This window comes from Hyperolius riggenbachi, chromosome 4, assembly GCF_040937935.1.
Source record: "Hyperolius riggenbachi isolate aHypRig1 chromosome 4, aHypRig1.pri, whole genome shotgun sequence".
In the NCBI taxonomy this organism is placed as follows: Eukaryota; Metazoa; Chordata; class Amphibia; order Anura; family Hyperoliidae; genus Hyperolius; species Hyperolius riggenbachi.
In genome coordinates this window covers 271,818,514-271,840,540 of record NC_090649.1, presented here as the reverse complement: position 1 = coordinate 271,840,540, position 22,027 = coordinate 271,818,514, and the positions used below count along the sequence as shown (strand labels likewise).

The 22,027-nt window shown below is 43.0% G+C and overlaps 1 protein-coding gene across 2 annotated transcripts in view; it reads left to right on the top strand.

Annotated features, from left to right (window-relative positions):
* SEC63 (SEC63 homolog, protein translocation regulator) overlaps positions 1 to 22,027 on the top strand; it is a 158,296-nt gene that overhangs the window by 36,616 nt on the left and 99,653 nt on the right. Inside the window, exons 2-4 of one of the 2 annotated variants that reach the window (XM_068231259.1) lie at positions 7,641 to 7,701; positions 12,339 to 12,438; positions 18,634 to 18,748. In XM_068231259.1, coding sequence (XP_068087360.1) covers positions 7,641 to 7,701; positions 12,339 to 12,438; positions 18,634 to 18,748 — 276 coding nt within the window. The remainder of the gene's footprint in view (positions 1 to 7,640; positions 7,702 to 12,338; positions 12,439 to 18,633; positions 18,749 to 22,027) is intronic. The other variant, XM_068231260.1, reaches the window with a different exon arrangement.

Sequence of the window (22,027 nt, the reverse complement as noted above, 5' to 3'; positions counted from 1 at the left end):
GGGCTGCGTAAGGGCCTGGACGAATTGCTATCATCGAAGGAAAAATGAATTCCAAAGTATATCAAGACATTTTGCAGGAGAACTTAAAGGGATACTGTAGGGGGGTTGGGAGAAAATGAGTAGAACTTACCCGGGGCTTCTAATGGTCCCCCGCAGGCATCCTGTGCCCGCGCAGCGCTCACTGATGCTCCGACCCCGCCTCCGGTTCACTTCTGTAATTTCTGACTTTAAAGTCAGAAAACCCCTGCGCCTGCGTTGCCGTGTCCTCTTCCCCTGATGTCACCAGGAGCGTACTGCGCAGGCACAGACCATACTGGGCTTGTGCTATACACTCCTGGTGACATTAGCGGGAACGAGGACACGGCAACGCAGGCGCAGGGGTTTTCTGACTTTAAAGTCGGAAATTCCAGAAGTGAGCCAGAGGCGGGGCCGGAGCATCGGTGAGTGGCTGCGCGGGCACAGGATGTCTGCTGGGGACCATTACAAGCCATGGGTAAGTTCAACTCATTCTCCCCCCCCCCCCCCCCCCCCCTACAGTATTCCTTTAAGGCCACCTTTCCACCAGCTGAAGCTCAGCAGAAGAAGGGTGTTGCAACAGGACAATGACCCAAAGCATAGTAAATCAACAACAGAAAACAATACAATGGCTTAGACAGAAGAAAATATGCCTTCTTGGAGTGGCCCAGCCAGAGTCCTGACCTCAACCCGATTGAGATGCTGTGGCATGACCTCAAGAAAGTGATTTACACCAGACATCCCAAGAATATTGCTGAACTGAAAGAGTTCTGTAAAGAGGAATAGTCAAGAATTACTCCTGACCGTTGTGCACGTCTGATCTGCAACTACAGGAGACATTTGGTTGAAGTTATTCCTGCCAAAGGAGGTTCAACCAGTTAATAAATCCAAGGGTTCACATACTTTTTCCACCTGCACCGTGAATGTTTACATAGTGTTCAATAAAAACATGGAAACATTTAATTTGTGTGGTATTAGTTTTAAGCAGACTGTGATTATCTGTTGTTGTGACTTAGATGAAGATCAGATGACATTTTATGACCAATTTGTGCAGAAATCTATACAATTCCTAAGGGTTAACATACTTTCTTGCTACTGTATATATTATATCTCAAATCTAAGTCTGTATCAGAATGCAGAAGTACACCCTTTATCCCTGCCTCTGGAATTAAAAGGATAAGTAGCAGCCACATGCTTCTAAACAAAAGCACTTGGTTAACTGATATTTAGCAAGTATTATTATCTGCATAAAAGTGGGCCGTTTGCTGGTCTGGAGCGTTCATGTGTTTTAACACAATGATGAGGTGGGAGAAATCATCGGCAATGGTTTTAGAGAAGCCGTTGTTGCTGCCGATCAATCTGGGGAGGCTTAACCTCCCTAGCGGTATGGACAGAAATGTCCGTTCAAAAAAAACATGCTGTGAACAGTATAAACATGCATACACATCAATACTCTCCTGCACTGTATACTAGACCCTTGCTTGACACATTTTGGCAAGTTACAGGAAAAAAAAGTTTTAAAAATAAATTTTATCACTGTTTGCACAGAAATCCTGGGGAAATTGAACGCTGGGGAGGTTAAGAGGCCATCAATAAATAATTTAGAGTACATCATTCCACAGTGGGAATGGTCATTTACAAATGGAAACATTTAAGACAACTGTGGATACCCCAGCAAATTCACCCTAACGTCAGCAATGCTCAGATAAGTTGCACAAAACCTTAGAGCTGCATGTCAGACTCTATAGATTATTTTGCATAAGATAGTTTGTTTAGGTGGGTTGCCAGGCGAAAGCCTCTTCTTTTTTTTCTTTTTTTTTTTTTTCTCTAAGAACATGACAGTATGCCTTAGGTTTACAAAGTTGAATCTGAACAAATCCCAAGACATTTATAACAGTCCTTTGGTTAAATGAAACTAAAATTGAGATGTTTGGCCATAATGCCCAGCACCACAATTGGTGGAAAAGCAAACACCGCATAGAAGCAAAAATGGCTAATGCCAGCTGTCAAGCAAGATGTTGGAGGGGTGATTTCCGCTTGAACACACAGTTTTTAGGACATAATGGTTGTAGATAATTGTATAGCAATTGTGCCATAAGAGCTTTGAATGGAGGTGCAGATAGATGAACAAGGCTGTAAATGAGTGTTGAATCACCACAATTGTCATTTTTCTTCTTTGGCATCTATTTTTTTTTTCAGCTCTTGGAAACTGAAAACAGTGGTTTGGGTAAAACAGAATAGGAGACAATGAAACTGGAACCAAAAGTTATGAAGAGCTGTACGGATTCAAGGCTTGGGAGAACTTAAAGAGAATCTGTATTGTTAAAATCACACAAAAGTAAACATACCAGTGCGTTAGGGGACATCTCCTATTACCCTCTGTCACAATTTCGCCGCTCCTCGCCGCATTAAAAGTGGTTAAAAACAGTTTTAAAAACTTTGTTTGTAAACAAACAAAATGGCCACCAAAACAGGAAGTAGGTTGATGTACAGTATGTCCACACATAGAAAATACATCCATACACAAGCAGGCTGTATTCAGCTTTCCTTTTGAATCTCAAGAGATCATTTGTGTGTTTCTTTCCCCCATGCACTGAAGTTTCAGGCTGCTCTTTTCTTCCTGCAAACCGCTTTGCCCTTGTCTGTAACTCCTCAGTATGTGAAAGCCCAGCCAGCTCAGAGGACGATTTATCCAGCTGATTAGAGCAGCTTCTCTCTTCTCTCTTATCTAAATAACACACAGGCAGTGTGCAGAGAGGGGCCTGGAAAGGTGAGTTCATAGCAGAACCACAACACTGAAGAACTTGGCAGCCTTCCAGACACAGGCTGACAAGTCTGACAAGAGAGAGATAAGTTGATTTATTACAGAGATGGTGATAGTAGAACGTGCTGCAGTAAGCCAGAACACATTAGAATAGCTTTTGGAACTTGTAGGATGATAAAAAACAGGATGCAATTTTTGTTACGGAGTCTCTTTAATGGTGGAGGAGTAGCTAGGCTTTGCAGTGTTTAGAGTGGTATTAAAAATAAGTTGTGTGTTTAAATACTGTATGGTAAAGAAATCCTGGATAAGGCCTGCTTTTCTTCCCTTGCATTAGTCAGTCCTTTGCAAGGCTCTTCTGTTGTGAGTGTGCCAAGGATGGAAATTGCCTAGCCAAATACATTGATAAAAAGCAGGAATGGGTATGGAAAAAATAGCAACAGAATTTACAAGCAGCACAGTGCGCAAATCATTCTATAATGGTGACTTATTGGAAATGCATAAAAATATGTTAAGCCATGCATGGGGACTCAAACTCAAAGACACAGTTTCCCTGCACGGTCTCAAAGTCCAAAATGCAAGAGCTCTAAATGCAGAAAGGATCCACAGTCACAATGTTCTGCTGCTACTCTTCTAGAAAAAGACATGTTAGACATGAACCAACAACCACCTTCCCACTGGAAGCTCACCAAAAACAAAACCACCTCTAAGTGAATGACTCCCTGGTACAATTGCCAGGACACGCCCCCAATGTCCTCCTGAATATCTGGAGGTGGGAATGATAGCCTGACTGTGAACCTGCCTTTTATAAATCCAAGCGCTGGTAATTGTATCCACTAAAACTAAAAACTCTGCATTGCATAAAACTTTTATTTATCAGTAAAGACGAGAATAGCGGTTTTAAGGGCACTTGCAAGGGTTCCCGGGTAACCACTTGTACAAACACTGCTTCATATCCCCACATCGCCGCATCCTGAGTAACTTCCTGGTCCCAGATGGTAATGTCAGACATACAAAAACTCCTAATACATCTAATATAGTCCACTTTCAAGTCCATCAATGTAGATCTGCATCCCAATAGTACATAATCCGCTCACCAGAAACGTTGGCTGACTGGTTATAATCAGCATAAACAGCATGTAGTAAATAGTAGCTGGTGGTCCTTTATATGCTCTTCCGTGTATACCTCAGGAAAAAAAGGCTAACATAGCGTGATACTGTTTGCAACAGATGAACAGATGCCCCTCCACCAACACTGCTGGTCACCAGTGCCAAGCTCACAAACACCACACACCCAGTGTGTATATCTGATAAAGTGAAGGCTCACCGGATCCAATGGCTGACCGTATAACAGACCAGCTTACAGCGCTTCTGATACACCTTCTTAGTCCCAGCACGGCCTCTCTCCTTAAAAACTCAAAGCGGGTACACTATAGTGTATTACCATTTATTAAAACAGCTTAAAAACAAGTAGTGCACTCACATTTCCCCATAAAAGTATGCGCATATCAAAAATCATACGGACGTCCTCCTCATAGCTATACTCGCGTCTCCACACAGCAATCCGAGGCCACGCCCTAGGGCGTTTGATATGCGCATACTTTTATGGGGAAATGTGAGTGCACTACTTGTTTTTAAGCTGTTTTAATAAATGGTAATACACTATAGTGTACCCGCTTTGAGTTTTTAAGGAGAGAGGCCGTGCTGGGACTAAGAAGGTGTATCAGAAGCGCTGTAAGCTGGTCTGTTATACGGTCAGCCATTGGATCCGGTGAGCCTTCACTTTATCAGATATACACACTGGGTGTGTGGTGTTTGTGAGCTTGGCACTGGTGACCAGCAGTGTTGGTGGAGGGGCATCTGTTCATCTGTTGCAAACAGTATCACGCTATGTTAGCCTTTTTTTCCTGAGGTATACACGGAAGAGCATATAAAGGACCACCAGCTACTATTTACTACATGCTGTTTATGCTGATTATAACCAGTCAGCCAACGTTTCTGGTGAGCGGATTATGTACTATTGGGATGCAGATCTACATTGATGGACTTGAAAGTGGACTATATTTGATGTATTAGGAGTTTTTGTATTGCATAGTGTTGTGACCTATGGCTGGCTGATGCACAGAGCGCTATACTTCAATCTATAACGTGTTTAGGGTGTGAATACTCACCCATTCGTACAGCGATCCATCCAGTCAGTGTGAAGTAATTGGGTGCTTGATATCTAGGTATATGCACCTCATATTGTTGTATTATATTATATTTGCTAGAGCTTGAGGAGAGGAGCGCACATACCACCTTTTTTTTCCCCTAATGTCAGACATAGCTCGGGCCTACACGTTTTGTCAGCATTCTCGTTCATCAGGGGCTGACGTCTGATGCATTGCCAGCTCACTAAGTATCTGATTAGCTCCACCACACTCCTCTCCATAGTACAAGACTGGTCTGCTCTTGACCTCACGTGCGATACCATGGAACCCCACTAAATATAGTGGGCAGTCACTTCACGCTGCTAGCCAAAGACATTGCTGTATTACAGGGTTTACATTGTTCTGGGAACATCTTATCCTGGCGCAGGGTGAGCCGAATGACATCGTTAAATACCATTCCCTCTCTTATAGCAATTCAGAGGGAGATGTAATTCGGGGTCTGGCAACCTCCGAAGCCCCGAATTACCGTTACTTGGAGCGTGCAAGCAGAGCATTGCTGCTATGACAGCGCCCAGTGCTGAAATGAACTGCTTCTCATTGTTCTAGTTTTGGATTGTAGGTAATTGTACCAGGATGCAGTTCAAGTGTACCAGACACCCCCCTCCCCCCAAAAAAATATACATACAGGGAGTGCAGAATTATTAGGCAAGTTGTATTTTTGAGGAATAATTTTATTATTGAACAACCATGGTCTCAATGAACCCAAAAAACTCATTAATATCAAAGCTGAATATTTTCGAAAGTAGTTTTTAGTTTGTTTTTAGTTTTAGCTATTTTAGGGGGTTATATCTGTGTGTGCAGGTGATTACTGTGCATAATTATTAGGCAACTTAACAAAAAAACAAATATACCCATTTCAATTATTTATTTTTACCAGGGAAACCAATATAACATCTCAACATTCACAAATATACATTTCTGACATTCAAAAACAAAACAATTACAAATCAGTGACCAATATAGCCACCTTTCTTTGCAAGGACACTCAAAAGCCTGCCATCTATGGATTCTGTCAGTGTTTTGATCTGTTCACCATCAACATTGCGTGCAGCAGCAGCCACAGCCTCCCAGACACTGTTCAGAGAGGTGTACTGTTTTCCCTCCTTGTAAATCTCACATTTTATGATGGACCACAGGTTCTCAATGGGGTTCAGATCAGGTGAACAAGGAGGCCATGTCATTAGTTTTTCTTCTTTTATACCCTTTCTTGCCAGCCACGCTGTGGAGTACTTGGACGCGTGTGATTGAGCATTGTCCTGCATGAAAATCATGTTTTTCTTGAAGGATGCAGACTTCTTCCTGTACCACTGCTTGAAGAAGGTGTCTTCCAGAAACTGGCAGTAAACTCTGCAAGATATCTCACTATTTTTGACTTTTCTGAGCCTGTCAAGTCCTTCCTTTGACCCATTTTGCCAAAGGAAAGGAAGTTGCCTAATAATTATGCACACCTGATATAGGTTGTTGATGTCATTAGACCACACCCCTTCTCATTACAGAGATGCACATCACCTATTATACTTAATTGGTAGTAGGCTTTCGAGCCTATACAGCTTGGAGTAAGACAACATGCATAAAGAGGATGATGTGGTCAAAATACTCATTTGCCTAATAATTCTGCACTCCCTGTACGTGGGGCTTCCTTCAGCCTCCTCCGGCCTGATCGCTCCCATGGCATCCTCTTCTCCCTCTCCGTTTGTCCGGTACTGGCCCCGGAAAGTCCGTCAGTCTGGGCCAGTTGGCGCATGCGCAGTCTGGCCAGGTGTGCTCCCCTGTCTCGCTTCCATCGCCTTGAGCGGTCTGCGCTGCCACAGTAGTACTGCGCAGAACACTCCAGGCGACGTGAACGCAGCGGGAGCGCACTTGGGGCCAATTGCAGAAGAACGGGGAGGGAAAGGAGGATGTTGTGGGAGTGATCATGCTGGAGGAAGCCCTAGCTATGTATTTTATAGGGGGATCCTTGTCTCAGGGTCACGTTAAGTAAGGAAAGCTACATTCTTAATTTAGAAAAAAAAAGTAAAGGTAGATTTAATGAATGCTGTAAAAAATTATGTTTTAAATAGGAATTTTTAATCTGTATGTTGGGAAGTCAGTTCAGTTGCTCTCTGTGTAACTGCTACACATGTGCTCCTTCACCAAGTACTGAACATATGTACAATACAGACCAACATTTTGGACACACCTTCTCATTCAAAGAGTTTTCTTTATTTTCATGACTAAGAACATTGTGGATTCACACTGAAGGCATCCAAACTATGAATTAACACATGGAAGTATAGTACGTAACCAAAAAGTGTGAAACAACTGAAAATATGTCATATTCTAGGTTCTTCAAAGTAGCCACCTTTTGCTTTGATTACTGCTTTGCATACTCTTGCTATTCTCTTGATGAGTTTCCAGAGGTAGAGGAAGAAAACTTTTTGAATAAGGTGTGTCCAAACTTTTGGTCTGTACTGTATATGTGGCACATGTCCAAGCTCATACTTTTGATCCTCACTGTATCATAATCCAGACTACAGACGATCGGTGTGAAGCAAATAATTCAGACCAACATGCACATTTAATATAAATCGTATGCATCTTTGAACTGGGCTAATCAAATGCACTTTTTGCTGATGTTGACTTTCACATCCAAGAAGTATTGATTTTCCTTGCAGGCCGGGATTATTTGCCTTTCATTCACCATCTCTAATTCAGAGGAAGGAAAAATAACAAAGGGTAAGGAATCATCTAACTTGATCAAGGTGTCTACCTAGTACAGTGTTCTCCCCAGAATTATTTTCCAGCCGGGTGGCATGAAAAAGTAGCCGGGTGGCATGAAAAAGTAGCCGGGTGGGGCGAGATGAAAGAATGCAGGGCCAGTGCTTCTCTGCACATTTCTGCTTACAGCAGAGGTGGAGTTGAGCTGATGACAGCCGGGTGGTCACCAAAACTAGCCGGGTGAAGCACCCGGCTAAAAGAGCCTGGGGAGAACACTGTAGTAATTGTAGCTTTCATTGGCCTTCACAGTAAGGAATGTATCTTAGTATTAAGTTACTGTGTAGAACATCTTTTTAAACGTGTAGTAAAACCTCCTTTCTTCCATACACAGTTCATTCTTTTGTACTTTGTACAGGCTTCTGAATAAAAAAAATAAAAAAAAATAAAAAAAAAGTAAAGAATTGCCAAGCATCTATATTGCTCTTGGCTGTATTTGTACTGTGTAAGGAAAACCTGTGTCAGAAAGAAGATTAAGGTAAATTCATGTACAGCTAGGCCTGTGGAGTCTGTACAAAAATGCTAACTGCCAACTGCTCAGTTTATGAAACCACTCCAGGTACCCAAAAATTGCTCCGACTTCTCGACTCCAGCTCTGGCCCCACAGTAATACTGTTTTCTTTTCTTGTTTGTGCTTTGTAGATTTTCTAATTCATTTTTTTCCAGTCCTTCAAGGGGGTAGGAAATCTGTGGTTTTGTGTCCTATATTGTCCTTCCTCACCGTATGTGAGAATGACTGTTGGATCTCATCAAATGTTTGTCCCACTCCAACTGTCCTTTTAGTGTGCTAATTTGAAAAAAAATAAAACAAATATCACTGGTTGATATGGGCAAAAATGCTTCCTTCATGTGTATGATGCCCTGCCCATATTTTGAACTGTTTCACAATAAAAGCTATTGTAGACCAATACCCACTTATTCTATCATCCACACCACATAACCTGCGCATTTGTGACAGTTGGCCAATGGGAGCATTTCAGTGATGCAGGAAGGGGGTGGCACAGTTTACGACTCAAAACTTGTCTACTCAAAATAAGGAAAATTAAATTTTTCATTGCAGCCAGACATGGAGCAATTATGAGATGGCATCATTTTGTTTTCACAGGTTTGCGTTACTTGACATGATTTGGTTAGTCACTTTAGGATCACTTATAAGTTGTCAATTTTCCAAGCTAAATAAACTGTTTGTCTAACCTTTCTTAGTAAATAAGACCTTCCATTCCTTTCGTTAATTTAGTTGCCAGTTTAATACCTGTTCTAAAATGTCAGTGTCTCTCCTGTATGGTGTTTAACTTGCCAGCCAATATTTTCAAGTCATTTTTCTAACTTGCATCAATAGCTATAATTTATATGATTAGATCCTGTGTGGCTTCTGAAGATGTGGACCCTAGGGCCAGTGCACACCAAATACCTCTAGCAGATCCGCAAAACGCTAGAGGTTTCTAGACATGTTTAGAGAGGTTTTCTAAACATGCCTAGCGTTTTTGGAGTGTTTTTGTGTAGCAGATTTCAAATATTGTTACAGTTAGGCCCCATTCACACTTGCGTTCTGTCACGCAAACTGACCGGATCCGCATCGGAGCCGGACCTGATACGCATAAGAGCCGTACGGCACCTATCCGCATGCGATGCGGATCCGGTCAGTTTGCATGCGTATTTCTTGCGGTGTGAACGCGGCTGCCATGCGGCTCCGGGGAAAAAAACAAAAGTACCTAAACTTGTTGGGGTCTGCAGAAGGTGCACCTGGTGCACCTGTAGAATCAGGTCCTCCGCTGTAGGCCTCACCTCCACCTCCGACATACGGCCAAACAGCTCCAGCACGCTCCAGCACATAAGTCACTGCTGCTCCACTGCTGCCCATGTGTCCCCATCCGAAATGGCCACTAGAATCCGCATAGGAAGTGGGGTAGAACCTCAGGTGTTTGCATCCTGTGTGTTCTGTGCTTTCCGTTCCCCATAGGTTTCCACATCCGCATGGTGCAGTCAGGATCCGTTCCGGGTGCGTGGGCCAGATGAGCTGGCCCCAAAAAATAGCGCATGTTGGAAAAGCCTCCGGAGTCCGGATCCGACCTGGTTCCAGAGTGTACGGAACGTACGCGTGTGAACGTCCGCATAGCCTTTGCATTGCTATGCGGAAAGTACGTTCCGTTTGTACAGTATAAGGTCCGGATTCGATCAGGCGGATCCGGACAGGAAACGCTAATGTGAACCAGGCCTAAAGCTGTTACTGAACAGGTTCTGTAACAAAAACGCCTGGAAAACCTCTCTGATCTAGAGCTTTTCAGAGCGGTTTTCCACTTTCCTATACTTAAACATTGAGGCAGAAACTCCTCAGAAATCTAAAAAATGCTGCAGCCCCTGAGTTTGTGTTTCTGGAAAAAACGAACCGCTCTTGTGTGCACCATCCTATTCACTTTCATTAGCCAAGCGGTTTTCCCACTGCAAGCGTTATAAAAAAAAATGCTTCAGAACCGCAGATGACCACACTGGGTGGAAGCAATTGTTTTTGTTTGTGCGCGCACACACGGCAACTGATTATTTTGTTGGATCTCTGAGCACATATACATATTCTCCAGAATATTTAAAGTGGATCCGAGGTGAACTTTTTACTCATTGCATAATTGTGTTCCTTTCCTATTGTTTATAGGGCATTCCTCAAGCCAAATACTTTTTTTTTTTTTTCAATACTCTAATTCCCTATAAACTAAATAAACCACACCCACAGCTTTTCAGAGAGCCTTGGCATTAGCAAGGGCTCATGGGAGCTCAGTCTGGGCAGGAGAAGGAGGAGGAGGTGTTACAAGACATTGATTTCAGAGGGAGGAGGGACATTAGGTTTTTTTCACAGGCCGAGTGCTCAATATACAGATATGCCTGCCTCTGTGTAAGGTTTACAAACAACATGGCTGCTGTTATTGTATCACAGGAAGAAATAATCATTTTCTATTAAAGCTGTTTGCAGCTAGATTTGCTGTGTAAATCTAAACTTTAGATAAGATATATAGACAAGTTACTTGTTATAGTTTGTTTTTCATCTCGTATCTGCTTTAAAGAAATTAGAGATTTACCTTTTACTGTGTTTTTTTTTTTTTTTTGTTTGTTTGTTTTTGGTTTTTTTTTCCATAACTTTTAGGTGAAATCTCTTAAATATCCCTCAATTTTTGATGCTACTTGTTTGCATTTTTATGCACAGGGCACTTTCTCCTGTGAGGTTAGTACAATACTGGGCTCCAGAGCACAATTAAGATCCACTAGAATCAATTTGCTTATTTATGAATGTGTATGCTCACTAGTGGAATACTGTATTTAACTATTTGTTAGGATCATTTTATCATTCTACTTGTGGAATGGTCACAGCGAAGTTTTAGAAAAAAACACAATTGTCTCCTCCTCTCCCGGCACTACAGTGGGGCTCCGCTCCTTGGTAAACTTACCACCTCCAGGTATACGGGAGAGTGGAAGCTACATCCATTCCTTAATGGGTAAGTTCCTGGTTTCTCATGTTTTTAGTAGCACCACAGCAATGGTCGTCCGCTGTACATTGCACTGCGGCATATATGTGGTGCTCTCTGGTCGTCTTCCACTTCCATCACATAGAAAGACAGGTGGGTTGTCCCGTATCTTTGTCTGCTCATGGAAAAAGCAGCCGAAGTTCACCTTAATGTACAGGTAGTCCCTGGCTAACGAACGAGATAGGGACTGTAGGTTCGTTCTTAACCTGAATCTGTTCTTAAGTCGGAGCACTGTGCCATCTCTGTCCCCTGTACCTCCTCTGTGCCTTCAGTGTCTCCCTCTCTGTCACCTCTGTACTCTGTACCTGCTTATACAAGATTAAAAGCCATTTTTTCTTTGAATTTTTTAAAATCGATTTTCTCAAAAACTACAAGTCCAATTTGGGAAAAAAAATTTTTTTTTTTACTAGTTCCATTGGAAACACAGAAACCATGCCGTTTGTATCGGCGGGTCGTTTGTATCGGCGGGGACTACCTGTACTGTGCGGTCTGTCCCATTCAGCTTTGTTTGCTTCCATCTGCAAGGAAACAACTATGGGCTTCAGTGAACTTTTTTCTTATAAGGACACTGTAGAGGTCCACGTTTTCAGAGATGATTTTTGCTTGTCACGTAGGTCCATAAGTATTTTCAGCACACTTGTTAAAACATCACTTGTAAGAATGTGGACCATCTATCGAACTGCAGCATTGCACTGTTCAATACAATGCAACACTATGGGCATTCAATATACCTCCATTCCCCTGCTATGTCCAATTGTAATTTAGAATGAGTTTTTCTGTGTAATGATCAAAATTGCAATCCATGTATCATGTTGTGTTATAGATTACCGGCGGATTTGATCAGAGTGATTTCATCTGCCATGGAAAATCAATGCGTGTATGGCCTGCTTTAGACTTGCATGAAAACTTTGCAATATGTTGTGCTCATAAGGAAGTTATCACAGTCTCTTTTAATAGGCAGAAGTTAAGACTTTGAAATGGTTAAGGTAAATAAAATAATTTCATAGTATTGATTATGGAAGTAGACCTGTGCCATTGCATAACTTGAACTTTGTAACGCCGATGTTTCCTTGTCTTTCTTTTTAGAACAAGTTAGACTGAAAAACATACGTCATGTATATAGAAGTTGTTTATGGTATCAACTGAAGTCTATCAAGCCACAGCAAAATATAGTTCCAACGTTAAAGTAAGTATGGTTTGGGGTGTTTACAAACTATTATTTGTAAGTTTATGAAAATGGCCAGAGTCAGTGCATATTCAGTAAGGAATTCAAGGCAACCCTAACACTGCAGGGTGCCCTCTTGTGCTCTTTCCAGTGGCTGCAGCTCTTGAGCGCTTTCAGTCCAACAGGAAAAAAGTGCTATACAAATGTTCGGATTATTATTAAATGTTCAGATTATTAAAATCTTTCAGTGGAGTCTGATTTCTACATCTGAGTGTGATTTGCTGCAGCATTCAGCAATGCATAGCTGGAGTGGTAAATTACATACTTTTAAGCCTTAAAAATGTGCTCCTTTAACATTGGGTCAGTTCTCAACACTTCAGGTGGGATCATTCATTGAAAAAAAAAATCAAAGTATGCATTCGATATTTATCTTTGCTACAACACACCTGTGCCAAGTCTTATCTATTTCCTGTGACATGTCAGAAATTCCCCGCTCTGTCATTCGGCTTTATGATGTCTCTCAACATCATATAAACAAGGGCTTGATAAGGCTTATTTAAAATTAGAGCTTGTACCTAACTTTTTTATGATTTTTTTCCTTATTGTAGTCAGTGCAGCTGATACCAGTATTGGACCTGAATGGCTCTTGTATTCCATATTAATTTTTGCCACCTGGAGATTTCCTTTAACCAATGACAGGGCTAAGAATCTGCCTGTTGTAAATGGCAGTTGCAGATTGTGGTAGCAGGGTGACTTTAGGTCGCCTTGAGTAGAAGAGGCGGGCTTTCCTTGCAGACATGTTCTTTTACACAGTGATCAATATGAATTAATGAGAGACTCTGGATATTCTAAGACCTTTTTAGTGTATTATGCAATTATCTACAAATAATATGAGAGGCACTCTTGCTTTGCAATCTCAGTGAATTGTCCACAAATGTTTTCGAGCTCCTCACTCCTTCTCAAGTGTACATGAAATGACGTGAATAGTGCACTTGTATACTTTTAGCCATAGACCATGAACAAGCATGCAGCATATAAGGTGTTTATGACATTGTCAGATCTGACAAGATTAGTTGCATGCTTGTTCCTTGTGTTATTCCACAACCTCTGCAGCCAAAGAGATCAACAGCATAGCCAGGCAACTGGTATTGTGTTAACCCTTTCCACTTTGAGTTTTTTCCTAAAGGAAAAACTTTAGGAAAAAACTGTTTCTGCTCTGAGTGTTTTTTTTTTTTTTTTTTTTTTTTTTTTTTTTTTTTTTTTTTTTACAGAAATGCACTCTCCCTCTTACGCTCTCTCCCATTTTAACATGGAACATAACATAGTAACATGGTATATCTTATTTTAAAGAATACATTATAGCAATTAATTTAATACCTTATTTGGACAGTTTGGCATCTTCTATTGGCTGGTAGCAGAGAAGAAAGCCAAGGTATGGTACATTTTTTTACAGCAATTTACTTGGTGCAATCCTGGCTTGCGTGAGCAAGTTTCGCAATAATTGGTGGTTTTATGCCTGTCACTCGGTGTCTTCATGTCACTACACACGATGCAATCTTTGGTATTTCGATTGGGAATTAGAGCAATTAAATGCTGGCTACTATTTAGACGATCCTCCACGTCCATTGCATAGGATGCCATTGCTCCTCTATGCAACTTTGCAAGAAATCTGCAATGGAATCTGCAAAAAGTAATCTGCAAGGAAAATGCAAGGAAATTTCAATGCATCTGTCACTTCCTGCTAGCGCTGATCGTGCACTTCCGATTTGGGGCATGGGGGTACCACCTGTGTGGGCATGTACTCTTACATGCCCACTATACAAGGGGAGAGAGATTGGACTTTGCCCCCCGCAGATGTGCCTGCAAACCGCCGCTGAAATGATGTCCCACATAGAGGGACATACGAGTGCAATGGGAAATTTGCGATGTCCTGCTGTGCGGGACATACGAGTGGAAAGGGTTAAAGGAAATAAATATGGCAGCTTTCATATTCCTCTATCTTTAGTTGTCCTTTTCAACTGCAAGCGAGATGAGTGTATTGGAAAAGGGCCTGGGTTTTTGCCCACGTATGCTGGAGATGTCTTAATGGGAGGTGGACTTTCAAAAGTTAGATCATTGTAATTAAAAAATGCATTTTAACAATAATATTTAACGCTTTTCTCCCTGGGGACTCAAAGCGCTGTGACCCTGCATTATGCAGTCTCAAAGGCTAGGGAAAAGAGGTGAGTTTTTAGCCTTTTTTTTAAAGCTGTCCAGAGAGGGAGCCTCTCGTACTGATTGTGGAAGTGAGTTCCATAGAGTAGGGGCTGCATAGGAAAAGGCCCGAGCACCAAATGTTAAGTCTATCCTGGGAATAATCAACTACATCTTGTTGGCAGAGCGGAGGGTGCGTGGAGGGGCATAAAGTTCCAATAGATTGGCTATGTATTTGGGTCCCATGTGGTGTAGAGCCTTGAATGTCAGCAGGCAGATCTTAAAATTGATTCTCCATTTTACTGGCAACCAGTGAAGAGTTTGCAGTACTGGGGTGATGTGTGAGCTGCTGGGGGCATTGGCTAGGAGTCTGGCTGCAGCATTCTGTACTAGCTGTAAGGGGCGCAGAACCTTTTCTGTAGATCCGATGAACAGGGCGTTGCAGTAGTCTAGGCGGGAGGATACAAATGCATGAACCAGGGCAGGTAGGTCTTCAGCTGGGATAAGGTGTTTGATTTTCGCTATATTTCTTAGATGGAAGAAGGAAGACTTGACGACAGCTGATATCTGCTGTTTGAGTTTTAGATTTCCATCCAGGATCACCCCAAGGTTTCGCACAGAGTCTTTATACTGGGTAGCACGGTGGCGTAGTGGTTAGCGCTCTCGCCTTGCAGCGCTGGGTCCCAGGTTCGAATCCCAGCCCAGGGCACTATCTGCAAAGAGTTTGTATGTTCTCTCCGTGTCTGCGTGGGTTTCCTCCGGGCACTCCGGTTTCCTCCCACATTCCAAAAACATATGGATAAGTTAATTGGCTCCCCCTAAAATTGGCCCTAGACTACAGTACTTACACTACATGATATAGACATATGGCAATGGTAGGGATTAGATTGTGAGCTCCTTTGAGGGACAGTTAGTGAAAGATATATATATATATATATATACATATATATACATTGTACAGCGCTGCGTAATATGTCGGCGCTATATAAATACTAAAAAAATAATAATAAATAAAATAATAATACAGTATCTCCCCCAATTGCTAGTTTGAGGTGGTGAGCGTTTTGAACTTTATCCATCATGTGTGGACCACCTACCACCAACACCTCTGTTTTGTCAGAGTTCAGCCTCAGCCAGCTGGTGTTCATCCAATTTTGTAAATCCACTAGACACGCATTTATGGATGCTGATGGGTCTTGGGTGCCAGGCTTGAAGGACAGATACAGTTGTGTGTCATCTGCATAACAATGGTATCCTAGGCCATAGTTCTGGATTATTTTGCCCAGTGGGAGCTGAACCAGGATTTGAAAGGCAGGAAGCGGTCTGTATAAGAAAAGTACCTGGACCCTGGGGCATTGGATACATTTGAAAGTTTAGTCCGAAGAGAGGTCGGGGCAGAATGGGAGAAAATAAAATCTAAAATAAATATGGGAATGATAATTTAAAGTGTACCCGATGATGAGAGTTTATATGTATATTGCCAAGCATACAAAAACTAGTCTGTTTCTTTTATTTGTTTTCTGCCTAAAGGGTTAAACCTTTACGTATGCTAGTAAGTTTGCAGTTTCTCTCCAGTCAGGTCCTAGTCGACTTTAACTTAACATTCACTGATAAGGAATTACAACCATAAAACTCTTGCCATGCAGACAACCACTTCTGAGTGGGATAGGTCAATAGTTTATATGTTAGCTTCTGGGACACTGAAAGACTTTATCAGTCTAAGACAATACAACATTAAACCTACTGTCTCTCATTGTCCTCCAGGACAGCTGCTCCAGAGAGAAGAATGATCCCACCCCTAATAGACACTGTGTGTGTGTGTGTGTGTGTGTGTGTGTGTGTTTGATTATTATTAATTTTATTTATTTATTACAAAATTACACAAGCTTTATTGCAAAAGTACACAAGCAGAAAAAAAACTATTCTGTGATCTTTCAAGAGGTGTTTTCCCTTTAAATATAAAGACTGGGCATCGTGGACTAAATGTCTGAAATTAGATGTATCCTTAGCTCAGTACTCTGATGAAGCAGACCTCCCCATTAAAATTGCAGGTAGTCTAAAAAACAAAACAAACAAAAAAACCCATGGACAAAAAAGGAAGAGGTACTCCTGGAAAGAGCAGGGGGCTCGATCTCTTTCTCCTTTTAAGCCTGTCATTGCTTCTATTTGTTTGGCCAGAAATCTGGATACATGGATTTCAGGGTTGAGAGACCATTTAGTGACAGGCACTTCACTTCCTGTCATTACTAAAATGGTAGCTTGTTTAGCAGCTGCAGCCTTAAAGTCTGAGGGCTGGTTCACACTTGGGAGCTTTTAGTGCTTTGCTGATCGCCGGTGATCAGCAGGCGCAGACTGCTCATGCCTGCACAGTAGAGCAGACCCGATTGCGCTCAGTTCTCTCTAACAGAGCCTGAGGGAAAACCACTAGTGCGCCTGCGGAAGCCAGTGCTTGATCCCCTCTGCTGTGGACAACGGAGGAGCCTCTTTAGGATTCAGAGGCTTACCCTTCCTGAGGTGTGTACCACCTAGGAGCACTTTTTTTTTTTTTTTTTTTACCACAGGTATACTTTAAGGGGCCAGAAATACGGCGTCATCAAGTGGTTAAAGAGGAACTTTACTGAATATTAATAGTGGGGAGGGGGGAAATAAATCAATACATTGCAAAATGAGAAGTTAAAAAAATAAAAGATTAATGATTTGATATTCGCCATGTAATTTTTGTGTTTTTTTGAACCACAATCAGCCTGCACGTAATCATCATTACTACTGGTAGACATGAAAAAAACTAGACTGCACCAACTGCCATTATCTATATCCACACCACCTAACAATGTGGTAGGCTAAAAGGTTGTATTTTATTGATATACATTTGCACACTTGCTGCATTTCCCACAATGCAACAAGGTTTACAGAAAGGAAACTGTCATAACCATTGTCATGACATCACACTGTGGTAGGGGTTTTACCACATTAACACCCCGGATGATCTTAAAGGTTTCTCATGAGGAAAGGGGTATCCCTGATTGGGACAAAGTTTTTATTCCTTGGTTAAAGTTCCTCTTTAGGCCAAGACCAGAGGGATGCTATTTGAGCTTTGAAACATAATGATATTATGGAAGCGGAGAAAGTGGCTGCTATTGTAATACAAAATGGGACTCAACATTGAGAGGAAGCTTACATACTATTGAACATATAGCATAAGTGAAGTGGTGAACCATTGAGTGTGAGCGCTGGCGCCCAAGAGGTAATCTACTCTGGAGGTAATGCAGAAGTTAGAGTGAAGATTAAAGAAAACCTGTACTGAAAATTAAAAGTCAAAATAACCATACACAAGTCATACTTGCCTCCCATGTAGTCTACTCCTCCATCTCTTTCTCCTCTCCTGTGTCCTGTTTGTCCACTGATCAAATTAATTCTCCGTCCTTCATTTTGAAAATGACCAGTACCCCATAACAGCTTCCTGGTCAGCACACAGTTAAACTGTAATAACGCCCACTTGAGCCATAGGGAAACATGGACACATCAGTTCTCCTCTCAGCTGTAACTGACAGCAACTGATATATTTCAGTTCTGACAAAATGTTGTCAGAACTGGAAGGGATCACTGTAAGAAGAAAATGGTGAGCTTCTGAGAGGAAGTGATGGCAAGGTAACTATGTAATGTTCATTTGAAGTTACCTCATGTGTTTATTTTAAATAATTTTACTCAGTACAGGTTCTCTTTAAGCAGCTCTCCTTTTAAAGGAGCATGCATTTCATCAGTAATTTGCTAGTGCGATCTGGTAAATGTGTATAGTGAGGACTGAGGGTTACTGGTATGCATATGGCACTAAGCACCTGAGCTGAAACTTATTTTTGGAACCTAATGACATGTGCTTGTGGAGTAGAACTAATTAAGCTGTGGTCACTTAGAACTCTCCACATCTCCTATCATTTATGTGTATGAAGCCATAACTAGTAGTGGTTGACATTGAATCCCTGCTTTTGAGCTGATTTTTTTTTTCTTGATGTCCAATTTTAACAGGAAAATAATTTTACTTCTGGGATGGGCAATATTCCTTTTTCTTGCTTACAAAGTTTCCAAAACTGATAAAGAGTATCAAGAATATAACCCATATGAAATATTGGGCTTAGATCCGGTAAGTAACTTAAAGTAATAATTATGATGGTTGCTTCTTTTTAATAAACTAATCCCTGTAAATCAGTATTTTTCCTTGTATTTGTGATAATCAGTGTTGCCAACTCATCCCTTTAATTACTGACACATCTAACTTATACAGGTTCTGGGGCCATTTGCACACAATCAGTGCCTTAACTGCATCTACCTAGCCTCAAAACCTGTATAATTCATATGTGTCAGTAATTAAAGGGATGAGTTGGCAACACTGGTGATAATGCATAAGGGCTGAATTTTATTGTAACATTTTCAGACTCCTATTTTAATACCATGTTAAAGAGAACCCGAGGTGTGTTTAAAGAATGTTATCTGCATACAGAGGCTGGATCTGCCTATACAGCCCAGCCTCTGTTGCTATCCCAAACCCCACTAAGGTTCCCCTGCACTCTGCAATCCCTCATAAATCACAGCCATGCTGGAGGCTGTGTTTACATCTGTAGTGTCAGTCTCAGCTGCTCCCCCGCCTCCTGCATAGCTCCGGTCCCTGCCCCCGTCCCTTCCTTCCAATCAGCAGGGAGGGAAAGGATGCAGGCGGGGACTGGAGTTCTGCAGGAGGCGGGGAGAGCAGCAGACTGACACTATAGAGATAAACACAGCCAGCTCTGACAAGCTGTTTGTCAGCAGCGTGGCTGTGATTTATGAGGGATTGCAGAGTGCAGGGGGACCTTAGGGGGGTTTGGGATAGCAACAGAGGCTGGGCTCTATAGGCAGATCCAGCCTCTGTATGCAGATAATATTCTTCAAACCCACCTCGGGTTCTCTTTAAAAAGATCTGCCTGTGCTGAGATGTTTTTCACAAGTTACTTAACCTCCTTGCCGGTTATCCCGAGCTCAGCTCGGGGTAACCTGCGCAGGAGGGTTTCTCAGGCCCCGCTGGGCCGATTTGCATAATTTTTTTTCCCTACACGCAGCTAGCACTTTGCTAGCTGCGTGTAGTACGCGATCGCTGCCGATTCTCGATACCCTCCGCGCTGAGCCGCCCCCCCAGACCCCTGCGCAGCCTGGCCAATCAGTGCCAGGCAGAGCTGAGGGGCGGTTCGGGATTCCCTGTGACGTCCCGACGTCCGTGACGTCATCCCGCCCCGTCGCCATGGCGACCGGGGAAGCCCTGCAGGAAATCCCGTTCTCAACGGGATTTCCTGCAAACTCTGATCGCCAAAGGCGATCGGAGTGGGTGGGGGGGATGCCGCCGCTCAGCGGCTATCATGTAGTGAGCCCTGGGCTCGCTACATGATTTAAAAAAAAAAAAAAATTTAAAAAAAAGTGCGGCGCTGCCTCCTTGCCGGATTTTTTAGACCGGCAAGGAGGTTAAAGGGAAGGTTCGCGCAGACTATAAAAAAACAAACTCCACTTACCTGGGGCATCTTCCAGCTCCTGGCAGTCGATCGGTGCCCTCACCGCAACTCCTCTTCCTCCCGGCGTCCAGCGGTGAAGAAGCCAGGTCGGCTTCTGTGCGCTCCACGGCGCGGATCACGTGGTGTAGGGACGTCAGCGGGTCTCTACTGCGCAGGCGCCGTGGAGCGCACATGAAGCCGACCTGGCGAGGTCGGCTTCTTCACTGCTGGACGCCGAGAGGGAGAAGAACTGCGGCCAGGGCACCGATCGATTGCCAGGAGCTGGAAGAAGCCACAGGTAAGTGCAGTTTGTTTGTTATAGTCTGCGTTGATCTTCCCTTTAAAGGAAACCTGAAATGAGAGGGATATAGAGGCTGACATATTTAATATTAAGCAATGCCAATTGCCCAGCAGTCCTGCTTATCCTCTTGTACTTTTAGCCATAAACCCTGAACAAGCATGCAGATCAGGGGTTTCTGACAAAAATCTGACTAGTTGCATGTTTGTTTCAGGTGTGTGTTTCAGACACTGTTGCTGACAAAATGATCAGCAGGACTACCTGGCAACTGGTATTATGCTGGATACACACGGTGCGTTCGTGCACTCGATTTTCCCGTCGATTCCCGTCGATTCGTTTATTTCCAACATGTCCGATTTGGATTTCGATGGATCGTTAGGTCGATTCGGCATACTCTGCATGCGAATCGACCTAACGATCCATCGAAATCCAAATCGGACATGTTGGAAATAAACGAATCGACGGGAATCGACGGGAAAATCGAGTGCACGAACGCACCGTGTGTATCCAGCATTAGAAAATAAACATGGCAGCCTCTATATACAGTACCTCTTGATTCAGGTTCCCTTTAAGTTATTGAAAACAAGACTTCAATCCAAGGTATCAGATGCATTGAGTGTGTGTTAAATTATAGGTGTTTTTCTCTATGGACCCTGTTTTTCAGAAAAGCCTAAAATCCATGCAAAAGAACAAAAAGGGAAACGCCTGGTTCAAAACTATGAAAAAGTCTTAAAGGGAACCTGTAGTGAGAGGGATATGGAAGCTGCCGCACTTATTTCCTTTTAAGCAATAACAGTTGCCTGGCTGTCCTGCAGTGCAGCAAATCAGGTGATCCTGAGATTGTCAAATCGCATAAGATTAGCTGCATGTTTGTTTCTGGTGTTATTCAGACATTACTATAGCTAAATAGATCAACAGGACTGCCAGGCAACTGGGATTGTTTAACCACTTGCTGACCGCCCACTGCAAAGGGCGGCCGGAAAGTGGATCCCGCAAGGACCGCCGCATGCACAGAGGCGGCGGTCCTTGTACGGGCATGGGCGGAGCGATCGCGTCATCCGTGACGCGATCCTCCGCCGGGGATCGATGGCCGGGGATTTAGCCTCCAGCTCGCTGGCCACTTAGCAGCGCCGGCGGGCAGAGGAATACAAATCTCAGCCGATCCATGCGTATAATAGGCTTTGTAATGTATACAAAGCCTATTATACAGGCTGCCTCCTGCCCTGGTGGTCCCAGTGTCCGAGGGACCACCAGGGCAGGCTGCAGCCACCCTAGTCTGCACCCAAGCACACTGATTTCCCCTCCCCCCCCCCCTCCTGCCCCCTTATCGCCCACAGCACCCCTCAGACCCCTGTTTGCACCCAATCACCCCCCTAATCACCCATCAGTCACTCCCTGTCACTATCTGTCGACACTATTTTTTTTTATTCCCTAAACTGTCCCCTGCTCCCTCCTGATCACCCCCCCACCCCTCAGATTCTCCCCAGACCTCCCCCCACCCTGTGTACTATATGCCTCTATCCCCCCTGTAATAAACAACTGATCACCTGTCAATCACCCATCAATCACCCCCTGTCACTGCCACCCATCAATCAGCCCCTAACCTGCC